At 43.7% G+C, this 15,711-nt stretch overlaps 1 protein-coding gene across 1 annotated transcript in view; it reads left to right on the top strand.

Moving 5' to 3' along the window:
- Nucleotides 1–14,580, top strand: part of pomt1 (protein-O-mannosyltransferase 1) — a 54,446-nt gene extending 39,866 nt beyond the window's left edge. Inside the window, exons 7-11 of the mRNA XM_034171430.1 lie at nucleotides 10,931–11,024; nucleotides 11,269–11,424; nucleotides 14,093–14,223; nucleotides 14,298–14,393; nucleotides 14,462–14,580. Coding sequence (XP_034027321.1) covers nucleotides 10,931–11,024; nucleotides 11,269–11,424; nucleotides 14,093–14,223; nucleotides 14,298–14,393; nucleotides 14,462–14,558 — 574 coding nt within the window. The 3' untranslated portion in view covers nucleotides 14,559–14,580. The remainder of the gene's footprint in view (nucleotides 1–10,930; nucleotides 11,025–11,268; nucleotides 11,425–14,092; nucleotides 14,224–14,297; nucleotides 14,394–14,461) is intronic.
- The last annotated feature ends 1,131 nt before the right edge of the window (nucleotides 14,581–15,711 follow it).

Raw genomic sequence — 15,711 nt, 5'->3', positions numbered from 1 at the left:
ACTGAGAGGCTTATGACAGGAACAAAATACACAACTGATTCCGTTCAGGAAGTGGAACCTCAACTCGACAGGTTACTTTCTGAGTCTGGAAAAACACGGCAGGAAAAACCACGACCGGGGACATAACTGAACCTGACAAGTACCACAGGGGAAAAAACAATAAGTTAACATTTGTGAGTCTGGAAGCACGCAGCAGAAAAATCATAGAGGAGCATGTGGAGTGCAGAGGATCACTGCAGGGAAAAAAACAGGACAGGTGAGATTAGCTCCAATAAACAGTGAGAGAATGAAAGACAAGAAAAACGGCCAAAGTTACCAGTAGGGAGCACAGCAGGGAACCCGGTTCCTACCCACAGGAACACGGAGGTTCAGCTGGAGGTGAGCAGAGATTCTGACCACGAACCAGGAGAAGGTCAAAGGTTAAATCTTGAACGGTGATGAGATGAGAGATCAGCTGTGGACACCCACTTAGCGGAACGCAGATCAGCTATGAGGCGCCGCTCAGAGCCACGTGCTGACAGCCAGGAGACGAGCCGTGATGTCACCAGCAACTGATGCTCCGAGCAAACAACTTCCACTTCACCTAGAGAGAGAGAGAGAGAGCAGAGCAAAAACCCAGACCGGACCAATCATTATTAACTCCAATACTTCATTCATTTGCTGTCAAATGTCAATGTACGAGGTCTGTCCGTAAAGTATCGTACCTTTTTATTTTTTTCAAAAACTATATGGATTTCATTCATATGTTTTTACGTCAGACATGCTTGAACCCTCGTGCGCATGCGTGAGTTTTTCCACGCCTGTCAGTGACGTCATTCGCCTGTGAGCACGCCTTGTGGAAGGAGTGGTCCCGCCCCCTCGTCGGATTTTCATTGTCTGGAAATGGCGGAATGAAAAGGACTTTTTTTCCATCAGAATTTTTTCAGAAGCTGTTAGAGACTGGCACCTGGAAACCATTCGAAAAATTTATCTGGCTTTCAGTGAAAATTTTACGGGCTTCACAGAGAATAAGGACTTTAACTACAGGTTTAAGGACCCCTTTAAGGACGGTCGGTGCGCCACGCTGCGAGCTGCGACGACGCGGCACAAACCACTGGATCATTTCTAAGCTGATGGCTCTGTGGATACGAGATCATCATGTCCTCTTTCTCTGGTTATCACAAGACCTGGACATCAGCCATTTTCCGGCAGATTTCACTTTTAACAAGAGATTTTGTCATGGAAAGCCGCGCGGAGGCTTCGCGCGTCACGACCGATTCGCTGATGAAGCGAGACAAAGGAACACCTCCGTTTCGGAGTGTTAGAGGACAAGTTGGGACATGTCTATCTCGGCTTTCAGTGCTTACCAGCCCAGTGAGTATAAAAGAACTTGTGGAGAACTGGACATGTCCCAACTTGTCCTCTAACACTCCGAAACGGAGGTGTTCCTTTGTCTCGCTTCATCAGCGAATCGGTCGTGACGCGCGAAGCCTCCGCGCGGCTTTCCATGACAAAATCTCTTGTTAAAAGTGAAATCTGCCGGAAAATGGCTGATGTCCAGGTCTTATGATAACCAGAGAAAGAGGACACGACGGTCTCGTATCCACAGAGCCATCAGCTTAGAAATGATCCAGTGGTTTGTGCCGCGTCGTCGCAGCGCGGCGCACCGACCGTCCTTTAAAGGGGTCCTTAAACCTGTAGTTAAAGTCCTTATTCTCTGTGAAGCCCGTAAAATTTTCACTGAAAGCCAGATAAATTTTTCGAATGGTTTCCAGGTGCCAGTCTCTAACAGCTTCTGAAAAAATTCTGATGGAAAAAAAGTCCTTTTCATTCCGCCATTTCCAGACAATGAAAATCCGACGAGGGGGCGGGACCACTCCTTCCACAAGGCGTGCTCACAGGCGAATGACGTCACTGACAGGCGTGGAAAAACTCACGCATGCGCACGAGGGTTCAAGCATGTCTGACGTAAAAACATATGAATGAAATCTATATAGTTTTTGAAAAAAATAAAAAGGTACGATACTTTATGGACAGACCTCGTAATACAAATATTAATAAGTTGCATCACCAGACAATTACTGAATTTTCATGGAAACTGGTCCGATATGGGAAAATATCCATCCGGTAATCACCCAATCAGAGCATGCGTAGCGTCACAGCCAGATAATAATGGGGTTTATTTTCATCGAGGGAAGAGTCGACGGCTGTGATAAACGCTGACGTGACGATAATGAATGAGACGCTGTGAAGAACTGGCGTTCTCTGGTTCAGGCTGATGACACAGAGGGACTTAAAATACTGCGATTCTTCAGCCATGACGAGGAACCATTTTCAGACGCCGTCGTCCACCATCAGGACGTTTATGTGGACACGTTCTCAGGCTGTGATGGTGACTTGGCTGAGTGCACTCGAGCCTGGTGAAACTTTCCTCAGTCCGACTCACGGACACTCTGCCTCTCTTACACACAGAATTCAATATGACGTGTTTAAGATGTGAAGGCGGAGCTTGGTCCACACACACACACACACAGATGGATTCAGATGCATTCTTTAGAATTTTATCAATTTATTAACTATGAAAAAAAACCCTCATAAGAAGGGTGGAAAAGCATGTTTTTCGTATGTTTTATCAGATGAAATCAGTGATTTTTAAGCTTGTCCCTCTTGCTTGCCTCTACTGGTGGTTGGCTCTCACTGCGGTATTGTATCACTTCCTGTTCCGGAGCACAGCTGTGTTTTTCTGTATCTGATAGCTGTTTAATCTGCGCAGTTAGATTGATCTAGTTAACTACATAACGATTTGTTTCCCAGTGTAATCTTTACGTGCCTTAACTAAAGCACTCCTTCTGCTGAATCACCTCTAAATTATTTACACATTATTCACTTTGCGTGTTTTTAGGAATCCGCTAGCTTAGCGTAGCTACTAGCTCTTAGCCGGTTTAGCATGGCGGCTTCTCCTGTCTCTCCTGCACTTTTCTGCTCTGGGTGTGAAATGTTTAGTTATTCCTCGGCCTCCTTTAGCAGTAACGGTACTTGTAATAAGTGTAGCTTATTCGTAGCTTTGGAGGCCAGGCTGGGCGAATTGGAGACTCGGCTCCGCACCGTGGAAAATTCTACAGCTAGCCAGGCCCCTGTAGTCGGTGCGGACCAAGGTAGCTTAGCCGCCGTTAGTTACCCCCTGGCAGATCCCGAGCAGCCGGGAAAGCAGGCCGACTGGGTGACTGTGAGGAGGAAGCGTAGTCCTAAACAGAAGCCCCGTGTACACCGCCAACCCGTTCACATTTCTAACCGTTTATCCCCACTCGACGACACACCCGCCGAGAATCAAACTCTGGTTATTGGCGACTCTGTTTTGCGAAATGTGAAGTTAGCGACACCAGCAACCATAGTGACTTGTTCTGACTTATGGTATGGAAATAGAAGATTTAACAGTATTCCCTGAAAACTCCCTTCTGTCTGATCATTTTTTAATAACATTTACCCTGATGGACTACCCTGCAGTGGGGAATAAGTTTCATTACACTAGAAGTCTTTCAGAAAGCGCTGTAACTAGATTTAAGGATATGATTCCTTCGTTATGTTCTCTAATGTCATATACCAACACAGAGCAGAGTAGCTACCTAAACTCTGTAAGGGAGTTAGAGTATCTCGTCAATAGTTTTACATCCTCTTTGAAGACAACTTTGGATGCTGTAGCTCCTCTGAAAAAGAGAGCTTTAAATCAGAAGTGTCTGACTCCGTGGTATAACTCACAAACTCGTAGCTTAAAGCAGATAACCCGTAAGTTGGAGAGGAAATGGCGTCTCACTAACTTAGAAGATCTTCACTTAGCCTGGAAAAAGAGTTTGTTGCTCTATAAAAAAGCCCTCCGTAAAGCTAGGACATCTTTCTACTCATCACTAATTGAAGAAAATAAGAATAACCTCAGGTTTCTTTTCAGCACTGTAGCCAGGCTGACAAAGAGTCAGAGCTCTATTGAGCTGAGTATTCCATTAACTTTAACTAGTAATGACTTCATGACTTTCTTTGCTAACAAAATTTTGACTATTAGAGAAAAAATTACTCATAACCATCCCAAAGATGTATCGTCATCTTTGGCTGCTTTCAGTGATGCCGGTATTTGGTTAGACTCTTTCTCTCCGATTGTTCTGTCTGAGTTATTTTCATTGGTTGCTTCGTCCAAACCATCGGCATGTTTATTGGACCCCATTCCTGCCAGGCTGCTCAAGGAAGTCCTACCATTATTTAATGCTTCAATCTTAAATATGATCAATCTATCTTTGTTAGTTGGTTATGTACCACAGGCCTTTAAGGTGGCAGTAATTAAACCATTACTTAAAAAGCCATCACTTGACCCAGCTATCTTAGCTAATTATAGGCCAATCTCCAACCTTCCTTTTCTCTCAAAGATTCTTGAGAGGGTAGTTGTAAAACAGTTAACTGATCACCTGCAGAGGAATGGTCTATTTGAAGAGTTTCAGTCAGGTTTTAGACTTCATCATAGTACAGAAACAGCATTAGTGAAGGTTACAAATGATCTTCTTATGGCCTCAGACAGTGGACTCATCTCTGTGCTTGTTCTGTTAGACCTCAGTGCTGCTTTTGATACTGTTGACCATAAAATTTTATTACAGAGATTAGAGCATGTCATAGGTATTAAAGGCACTGCGCTGCGGTGGTTTGAATCATATTTGTCTAATAGATTACAGTTTGTTCATGTAAATGGGGAATCTTCTTCACAGACTAAAGTTAATTATGGAGTTCCACAAGGTTCTGTGCTAGGACCAATTTTATTCACTTTATACATGCTTCCCTTAGGCAGTATTATTAGACGGTATTGCTTAAATTTTCATTGTTACGCAGATGATACCCAGCTTTATCTATCCATGAAGCCAGAGGATACACACCAATTAGCTAAACTGCAGGATTGTCTTACAGACATAAAGACATGGATGACCTCTAATTTCCTGCTTTTAAACTCAGATAAAACTGAAGTTATTGTACTTGGCCCCACAAATCTTAGAAGCATGGTGTCTAACCAGATCCTTACTCTGGATGGCATTTCCCTGATCTCTAGTAATACTGTGAGAAATCTTGGAGTCATTTTTGATCAGGATATGTCATTCAAAGCGCATATTAAACAAATATGTAGGACTGCCTTTTTGCATTTACGCAATATCTCTAAAATCAGAAAGGTCTTGTCTCAGAGTGATGCTGAAAAACTAATTCATGCATTTATTTCCTCTAGGCTGGACTATTGTAATTCATTATTATCAGGTTGTCCTAAAAGTTCCCTAAAAAGCCTTCAGTTGGTTCAGAATGCTGCAGCTAGAGTACTGACGGGGACTAGAAGGAGAGAGCATATCTCACCCGTGTTGGCCTCTCTTCATTGGCTTCCTGTTAATTCTAGAATAGAATTTAAAATTCTTCTTCTTACTTATAAGGTTTTGAATAATCAGGTCCCATCTTATCTTAGGGACCTCGTAGTACCATATTACCCCATTAGAGCGCTTCGCTCTCAGACTGCGGGCTTACTTGTAGTTCCTAGGGTTTGTAAGAGTAGAATGGGAGGCAGAGCCTTCAGCTTTCAGGCTCCTCTCCTGTGGAACCAGCTCCCAATTCAGATCAGGGAGACAGATACCCTCTCTACTTTTAAGATTAGGCTTAAAACTTTCCTTTTCGCTAAGGCTTATAGTTAGGGCTGGATCGGGTGACCCTGGACCATCCCTTGGTTATGCTGCTATAGACGTAGATTGTGGGGGGTTCCCATGATGCACTGTTTCTTTCTCTTTTTGCTCCGTATGCACCACTCTGCATTTAATCATTAGTGATCGATCTCTGCCCCCCTTCACGGCATGTCTTTTTCCTGTTTTTTTCCCTCAGCCCCAACCAGTCCCAGCAGAAGACTGCCCCTCCCTGAGCCTGGTTCTGCTGGAGGTTTCTTCCTGTTAAAAGGGAGTTTTTCCTTCCCACTGTTGCCAAGTGCTTGCTCATAGGGGGTCGTTTTGACCGTTGGGGTTTTTCATAATTATTGTATGGCCTTGCCTTACAATATGGAGCGCCTTGGGGCAACTGTTTGTTGTGATTTGGCACTATATAAAAAAATTGATTGATTGATTGATTGAATTGTTTTCCGGGGGCCAGAGCAGGCGACATTGAAGGAAATTTGAAACTGCTGGCTAAGGCTAAGCGTAAATTTGGTAAGATTGTAATTCACGTCAGCAGTAATGACACCCGGTTACGCCAATCGGAGGTCACTAAAATTAACATTAAATCGGTGTGTAACTTTGCAAAAACAATGTCGGACTCTGTAGTTTTCTCTGGGCCCCTCCCCAATCAGACCGGGAGTGACATGTTTAGCCGCATGTTCTCCTTGAATTGCTGGCTGTCTGAGTGGTGTCCAAAAAATGAGGTGGGCTTCATAGATAATTGGCAAAGCTTCTGGGGAAAACCTGGTCTTGTTAGGAGAGACGGCATCCATCCCACTTTGGATGGAGCAACTCTCATTTCTAGAAATCTGGCCAATTTTCTTAAATCCTCCAAACCGTGACTATCCAGGGTTGGGACCAGGAAGCAGAGTTGTAGTCTTACACACCTCTCTGCAGCTTCTCTCCCCCTGCCATCCCCTCATTACCCCATCCCCGTAGAGACGGTGCCTGCTCCCAGACTATCAATAACCAGCAAAAATCTATTTAAGCATAAAAATTCTAAAAGAAAAAATAATATAGCACCTTCAACTGCACCACAGACTAAAACAGTTAAATGTGGTCTATTAAACATTAGGTCTCTCTCTTCTAAGTCCCTGTTAGTAAATGATATAATAATTGATCAACATATTGATTTATTCTGCCTTACAGAAACCTGGTTACAGCAGGATGAATATGTTAGTTTAAATGAGTCTACACCCCCGAGTCACACTAACTGTCAGGTTGCTCGTAGCACGGGCCGAGGCGGAGGATTAGCAGCAATCTTCCATTCCAGCTTATTAATTAATCAAAAACCCAGACAGAGCTTTAATTCATTTGAAAGCTTGACTCTTAGTCTTGTCCATCCAAATTGGAAGTCCCAAAAACCAGTTTTATTTGTTATTATCTATCGTCCACGTGGTCGTTACTGTGAGTTTCTCTGTGAATTTTCATACCTTTTGTCTGACTTAGTGCTTAGCTCAGATAAGATAATTATAGTGGGCGATTTTAACATCCACACAGATGCTGAGAATGACAGCCTCAACACTGCATTTAATCTATTATTAGACTCAATTGGCTTTGCTCAAAAAGTAAATGAGTCCACCCACCACTTTAATCATATCTTAGATCTTGTTCTGACTTATGGTATGGAAATAGAAGACTTAACAGTATTCCCTGAAAACTCCCTTCTGTCTGATCATTTCTTAATAACATTTACATTTACTCTGATGGACTACCGAGCAGTGGGGAATAAATGTCATTACACTAGAAGTCTTTCAGAAAGCGCTGTAACTAGGTTTAAGGATATGATTCCTTCTTTATGTTCTCTAATGCCATATACCAACACAGTGCAGAGTAGCTACCTAAACTCTGTAAGTGAGATAGAGTATCTCGTCAATAGTTTTACATCCTCATTGAAGACAACTTTGGATGCTGTAGCTCCTCTAAAAAAGAGAGCTTTAAATCAGAAGTGCCTGACTCCGTGGTATAACTCACAAACTCGTAGCTTAAAGCAGATAACCCGTAAGTTGGAGAGGAAATGGCGTCTCACTAATTTAGAAGAGCTTCACTTAGCCTGGAAAAAGAGTCTGTTGCTCTATAAAAAAGCCCTCCGTAAAGCTAGGACATCTTTCTACTCATCACTAATTGAAGAAAATAAGAACAACCCCAGGTTTCTTTTCAGCACTGTAGCCAGGCTGACAGAGTCAGAGCTCTATTGAGCTGAGTATTCCATTAACTTTAACTAGTAATGACTTCATGACTTTCTTTGCTAACAAAATTTTAACTATTAGAGAAAAAATTATTCATAACCATCCCAAAGACGTATCGTTATCTTTGGCTGCTTTCAGTGATGCTGGTATTTGGTTAGACTCTTTCTCTCCGAATTGTTCTGTCTGAGTTATTTTCATTAGTTACTTCATCCAAACCATCAACATGTTTATTAGACCCCATTCCTACCAGGCTGCTCAAGGAAGCCCTACCATTATTTAATGCTTCGATCTTAAATATGATCAATCTATCTTTGTTAGTTGGCTATGTACCACAGGCTTTTAAGGTGGCAGTAATTAAACTATTACTTAAAAAGCCATCACTTGACCCAGCTATCTTAGCTAATTATAGGCCAATCTCCAACCTTCCTTTTCTCTCAAAAATTCTTGAAAGGGTAGTTGTAAAACAGCTAACTGATCATCTGCAGAGGAATGGTCTATTTGAAGAGTTTCAGTCAGGTTTTAGAATTCATCATAGTACAGAAACAGCATTAGTGAAGGTTACAAATGATCTTCTTATGGCCTCAGACAGTGGACTCATCTCTGTGCTTGTTCTGTTAGACCTCAGTGCTGCTTTTGATACTGTTGACCATAAAATTTTATTACAGAGATTAGAGCATGCCATAGGTATTAAAGGCACTGCGCTGCGGTGGTTTGAATCATATTTGTCTAATAGATTACAATTTGTTCATGTAAATGGGGAATCTTCTTCACAGACTAAAGTTAATTATGGAGTTCCACAAGGTTCTGTGCTAGGACCAATTTTATTCACTTTATACATGCTTCCCTTAGGCAGTATTATTAGACGGTATTGCTTAAATTTTCATTGTTACGCAGATGATACCCAGCTTTATCTATCCATGAAGCCAGAGGACACACACCAATTAGCTAAACTGCAGGATTGTCTTACAGACATAAAGACATGGATGACCTCTAATTTCCTGCTTTTAAACTCAGATAAAACTGAAGTTATTGTACTTGGCCCCACAAATCTTAGAAACATGGTGTCTAACCAGATCCTTACTCTGGATGGCATTACCCTGACCTCTAGTAATACTGTGAGAAATCTTGGAGTCATTTTTGATCAGGATATGTCATTCAAAGCGCATATTAAACAAATATGTAGGACTGCTTTTTTGCATTTACGCAATATCTCTAAAATCAGAAAGGTCTTGTCTCAGAGTGATGCTGAAAAACTAATTCATGCATTTATTTCCTCTAGGCTGGACTATTGTAATTCATTATTATCAGGTTGTCCTAAAAGTTCCCTAAAAAGCCTTCAGTTAATTCAAAATGCTGCAGCTAGAGTACTGACGGGGACTAGAAGGAGAGAGCATATCTCACCCATATTGGCCTCTCTTCATTGGCTTCTTGTTAATTCTAGAATAGAATTTAAAATTCTTCTTCTTACTTATAAGGTTTTGAATAATCAGGTCCCATCTTATCTTAGGGACCTCGTAGTACCATATCACCCCAATAGAGCGCTTCGCTCTCAGACTGCAGGCTTACTTGTAGTTCCTAGGGTTTGTAAGAGTAGAATGGGAGGCAGAGCCTTCAGCTTTCAGGCTCCTCTCCTGTGGAACCAGCTCCCAATTCAGATCAGGGAGACAGACACCCTCTCTACTTTTAAGATTAGGCTTAAAACTTTCCTTTTTGCTAAAGCTTATAGTTAGGGCTGTATCAGGTGACCCTGAACCATCCCTTAGTTATGCTGCTATAGACGTAGACTGCTGGGGGGTTCCCATGATGCACTGTTTCTTTCTCTTTTTGCTCTGTATGCACCACTCTGCATTTAATCATTAGTGATCGATCTCTGCTCCCCTCCACAGCATGTCTTTTTCTTGGTTCTCTCCCTCAGCCCCAACCAGTCCCAGCAGAAGACTGCCCCTCCCTGAGCCTGGTTCTGCTGGAGGTTTCTTCCTGTTAAAAGGGAGTTTTTCCTTCCCACTGTAGCCAAGTGCTTGCTCACAGGGGGTCGTTTTGACCGTTGGGGTTTTACATAATTATTGTATGGCCTTGCCTTACAATATAAAGCGCCTTGGGGCAACTGTTTGTTGTGATTTGGCGCTATATAAAAAAATTGATTGATTGATTTAAAGTGCTAACAGACGTCTTCTTTCAGAGACGAGCAGCAGACGTGTGTGTTCCTCCTTGTAGTCAAACTTTAAAAATGATGATCTGATCCGTCACACCTCCAGTGTCAACACCGGGAATAGATCAAACACGCTTCTGACTCTCAGACCGCGGCTGAGTTCACGGGAAGACGTCCGAGTCCACACCGCTGCCTCTGACCTTTAGGCAACACTTAAAAATGCTCCAGTGTTATTTTAAACGACACCACATCGTTTGTCTGATCATAACCATTCTGTCTGTGACGGAATGTTCTGGGTAAAAACGGTGACAAAGATCAGTTTCAGATTGTACAGGGGTCAAAGGTTAAAGTCGCTCTAATTTTGATAAAAAAAAGTGATGCAAATTATTGATTGAGTTAGTGTTTTTTTTTTTATGAATAGTTTGCCCCAATGTGTCATGCTCAGTTACCATGTGAAGGGGTGACATAGGTCACAGAACCCAGTGGATGGTGACCTTGTTTGACCTTTACTTTGGAGACCAAACATCCAACACGGTCAACCTGTTAGCTCAACCAGTAACCCCAGTGACCTCTAATGAGCATGTAGGTCATCAGAGGTCAGCTCCAGGACACCACCACCTTTGAAATGCACAAAAGTACACAAAGAATGTTTCAACACTGCCTCAGAGTGTTAAAGCTGAGGCTCTGAGCGTTTGGCCAGAGTGAGGCGGAGCTTCGCTGAATAACTATATACAAGGTCTGTTAGAAATGTATCTGACCTTTTTTATTTATTTATTTATTTATTTCAAAAACCTGATGGATTAGAATCAAGCTTGATTCTAACAAACCTCGTAAATAACTAATAACGCTTTAATTACAACCAGACGATGCATTCAGGTGACTCTCGAGAACTCTGTCAACAGGGTGAAGTACATGGGTGTGTTCTCCTACCTGCTGCTGCTGGGCGTGGCCTCTGTGCACACCTGGAATGTGATTGGAGACCAAGCTGTCAGTCATGTGAGTGGATCCAGAATAATTACTGACATTTTTAAAACTGACATCCAATGATTAAAAAACAAACAAGAAAACGATTCAGGCTCCTTTCCTGGTCACGTGTGTGTGTGTGTGTGTGTGTGTGTGTGTGTGTGTGTGTGTGTGTGTGTGTGTGTGTGTGTGTGTGTGTGTGTGTGTGTGTGTGTGTGTGTGTGTGTGTGTGTGTGTGTGTGTGTGTGTGTGCGCGCATGCCTGCCTGCACATGCAGTTGTATGTGTGTATGCACTGTGTGTGTTGTGTTGTGTGTCTTTTGTTGGTTCCACTTCTGCTCTACATGTTCTGGTTCTACGTTCACCTGAGTCTCCTGCAGCACAGTGGACCACATGACCAGCTGATGAGCCCCGCCTTCCAGGCCAGCCTGAAGGTCTCACTCACTCTCTCTCTCTCACACACAAACACACATATACACTCTCTCTCTCTCACACACTCACACGTATACTCTCGCACACAAACACCCATGTATATTCACACACACGTATACACACTCTCTCTCACACACACACACTCACACGTATACACACACACACACACACACACGTATACCCACTCACACATATACACACTCACACATATACACACTCACACATATACACACCCACACTCACATGTATACTCACACACACACAAGTGTATACACTCACTCACTCTCATACACATCATTGAAAATTGGCTTAAAAGATGATTGATGATGTAAATAATAGGTAAGGTAACTAATGGTAGGAAGCCCTACCATTATTTAATGCTTCGATCTTAAATATGATCAATCTATCTTTGTTAGTTGGCTATGTACCACAGGCTTTTAAGGTGGCAGTAATTAAACCATTACTTAAAAAGCCATCACTTGACCCAGCTATCTTAGCTAATTATAGGCCAATCTCCAACCTTCCTTTTCTCTCAAAAATTCTTGAAAGGGTAGTTGTAAAACAGCTAACTGATCATCTGCAGAGGAATGGTCTATTTGAAGAGTTTCAGTCAGGTTTTAGAATTCATCATAGTACAGAAACAGCATTAGTGAAGGTTACAAATGATCTTCTTATGGCATCAGACAGTGGACTCATCTCTGTGCTTGTTCTGTTAGACCTCAGTGCTGCTTTTGATACTGTTGACCATAAAATGTTATTACAGAGATTAGAGCATGCCATAGGTATTAAAGGCACTGCGCTGCGATGGTTTGAATCATATTTGTCTAATAGATTACAATTTGTTCATGTAAATGGGGAATCTTCTTCACAGACTAAAGTTAATTATGGAGTTCCACAAGGTTCTGTGCTAGGACCAATTTTATTCACTTTATACATGCTTCCCTTAGGCAGTATTATTAGACGGTATTGCTTAAATTTTCATTGTTACGCAGATGATACCCAGCTTTATCTATCCATGAAGCCAGAGGACACACACCAATTAGCTAAACTGCAGGATTGTCTTACAGACATAAAGACATGGATGACCTCTAATTTCCTGCTTTTAAACTCAGATAAAACTGAAGTTATTGTACTTGGCCCCACAAATCTTAGAAACATGGTGTCTAACCAGATCCTTACTCTGGATGGCATTACCCTGACCTCTAGTAATACTGTGAGAAATCTTGGAGTCATTTTTGATCAGGATATGTCATTCAAAGCGCATATTAAACAAATATGTAGGACTGCCTTTTTGCATTTACGCAATATCTCTAAAATCAGAAAGGTCTTGTCTCAGAGTGATGCTGAAAAACTAATTCATGCATTTATTTCCTCTAGGCTGGACTATTGTAATTCATTATTATCAGGTTGTCCTAAAAGTTCCCTAAAAAGCCTTCAGTTAATTCAAAATGCTGCAGCTAGAGTACTGACGGGGACTAGAAGGAGAGAGCATATCTCACCCATATTGGCCTCTCTTCATTGGCTTCCTGTTAATTCTAGAATAGAATTTAAAATTCTTCTTCTTACTTATAAGGTTTTGAATAATCAGGTCCCATCTTATCTTAGGGACCTCGTAGTACCATATCACCCCAATAGAGCGCTTCGCTCTCAGACTGCAGGCTTACTTGTAGTTCCTAGGGTTTGTAAGAGTAGAATGGGAGGCAGAGCCTTCAGCTTTCAGGCTCCTCTCCTGTGGAACCAGCTCCCAATTCAGATCAGGGAGACAGATACCCTCTCTACTTTTAAGATTAGGCTTAAAACTTTCCTTTTTGCTAAAGCTTATAGTTAGGGCTGGATCAGGTGACCCTGAACCATCCCTTAGTTATGCTGCTATAGACGTAGACTGCTGGGGGGTTCCCATGATGCACTGTTTCTTTCTCTTTTTGCTCTGTATGCACCACTCTGCATTTAATCATTAGTGATCGATCTCTGCTCCCCTCCACAGCATGTCTTTTTCCTGGTTCTCTCCCTCAGCCCCAACCAGTCCCAGCAGAAGACTGCCCCTCCCTGAGCCTGGTTCTGCTGGAGGTTTCTTCCTGTTAAAAGGGAGTTTTTCCTTCCCACTGTAGCCAAGTGCTTGCTCACAGGGGGTCGTTTTGACCGTTGGGGTTTTTACGTAATTATTGTATGGCCTTGCCTTACAATATAAAGCGCCTTGGGGCAACTGTTTATTGTGATTTGGCGCTATATAAAAAAAACTGATTTGATTTGATATCCACAGTTTAAACGGCCACTCTTACTTTTTCTATATGTCTACATGAAGTCAGATGGATTCAGACTTTGTCCCGATTGAATGTTTATTTCTGTTGGACTGTTGTCAGTAATACCGTTATGCATTAGCGTCATGCTAATGGACTATGCGACCGTTAGTCTTTTATTTGGTGATTGTACGCAGCCATTGATGCCAATAAATTTAACAAGCTGGTGTGACAATTTTAAAGTGAACCTCAGCAAAGTCTAGGCTCCATTCTGGACTTTACTTTAGGCTCCTCTCTGGACTTTAGCCTAGGTTTCGCTCTGGACTTCAGTTCCTGGATTTAAATACCAGGAGGTAAAAGGGCAAGTTCTGAACTGGTCTTTATGTTCTAGTACTTTTGGAGGTACTGTGTAGTGATGGTGATGTATTTCCAGGGTGGCCTTTCCAGGATCACTCAGGGTCAACCTCTGGAGGTCGCTTATGGGAGTCAGGTGACCTTACGAAGCTCCGCCTCTCAGTCCATCCCATGCTGGCTCCACTCCCACAAAGCCAACTACCCTATCAGGTGATGCCAGTTCAGACTGGGCCCACCCACCACATCCACCTTTGTGTAACCTGTTGGCTCCTCCCTGTGTGCAGGTATGAAAGTGGGCGGGGCAGCTCCCATCAGCAGCAGGTCACATGTTATCCATTCAAAGATGTCAATAACTGGTGGATAATCAAAGATCCTTCCAGGTGGGTTGTCGCGGTTACTGTCTCTCCCACGGCATGCTACGACACTCTGACCCCGCCTTCTGTCTCAGGCAGGAGCTGGTGATTGGCAGTCCTCCTCGACCCATCCGCCACGGTGATGTCGTCCAGCTGGTTCATGGGATGACCTCGCGCTTTCTCAACAGGTGACAGCAACGCATTTTACTGCAGAGGGGGAGGGGCTTCTCAGGGAGTCAACCTGATTAGACGTTACCGTAGAGATGAATAAACACTACAGCTGACATCACAGCCAATGATGAATGGCCCAGGCTGCCATCTTGGTAAAGGAATTGAATGACTTCACACAGCAAAACGGCAGGTTTGCTGTTTACAAAACAAAAAGTAACAGTAATATTTGGGGGAGGAACTTCTTCTCCCGCTCCCATACCCCTCCCACTCAGAATGGCTCCCGTACCGCTCCCATTCAGAATGGCTCCCGTACCGCTCCCATTCAGAATGACTCCCGCTCCCGTACCGCTCCCATTCAGAATGGCTCCCGTACCGCTCCCATTCAGAATGGCTCCCGTACCACTCCCATTCAGAAAGACTCCCGCTCCCGTACCACTCCCATTCAGAAAGACTCCCGCTCCCGTACCGCTCCCATTCAGAATGGCTCCCGTACCGCTCCCATTCAGAATGGCTCCCGTACCGCTCCCATTCAGAATGGCTCCCGTACCGCTCCCATTCAGAAAGACTCCCGCTCCCGTACCGCTCCCATTCAGAATGGCTCCCGTACCGCTCCCATTCAGAAAGACTCCCGCTCCCGTACCGCTCCCATTCAGAATGGCTCCCGTACCCCTCCCACTCAGAATGGCTCCCGTACCGCTCCCATTCAGAATGGCTCCCGTACCGCTCCCATTCAGAATGGCTCCCGTACCGCTCCCATTCAGAATGGCTCCCGTACCGCTCCCATTCAGAATGGCTCCCGTACCGCTCCCATTCAGAATGGCTCCCGTACCGCTCCCATTCAGAATGGCTCCCGTACCGCTCCCATTCAGAATGGCTCCCGTACCCCTCCCATTCAGAATGGCTCCCGTACCCCTCCCATTCAGAAAGTCTCCCGTACCGCTCCCATTCAGAATGGCTCCCGTACCGCTCCCATTCAGAATGGCTCCCGTACCGCTCCCATTCAGAATGGCTCCCGTACCGCTCCCATTCAGAATGGCTCCCGTACCGCTCCCATTCAGAATGGCTCCCGTACCGCTCCCATTCAGAATGGCTCCCGTACCGCTCCCATTCAGAATGGCTCCCGTACCGCTCCCATTCAGAATGGCTCCCGTACCGCTCCCATTCAGAAAGGCTC

The sequence above is a fragment of the Thalassophryne amazonica genome, chromosome 5 (genome assembly GCF_902500255.1).
Source record: "Thalassophryne amazonica chromosome 5, fThaAma1.1, whole genome shotgun sequence".
Classification (NCBI taxonomy): Eukaryota; Metazoa; Chordata; class Actinopteri; order Batrachoidiformes; family Batrachoididae; genus Thalassophryne; species Thalassophryne amazonica.
This window is presented reverse-complemented; position numbering and strand designations above follow the sequence as displayed.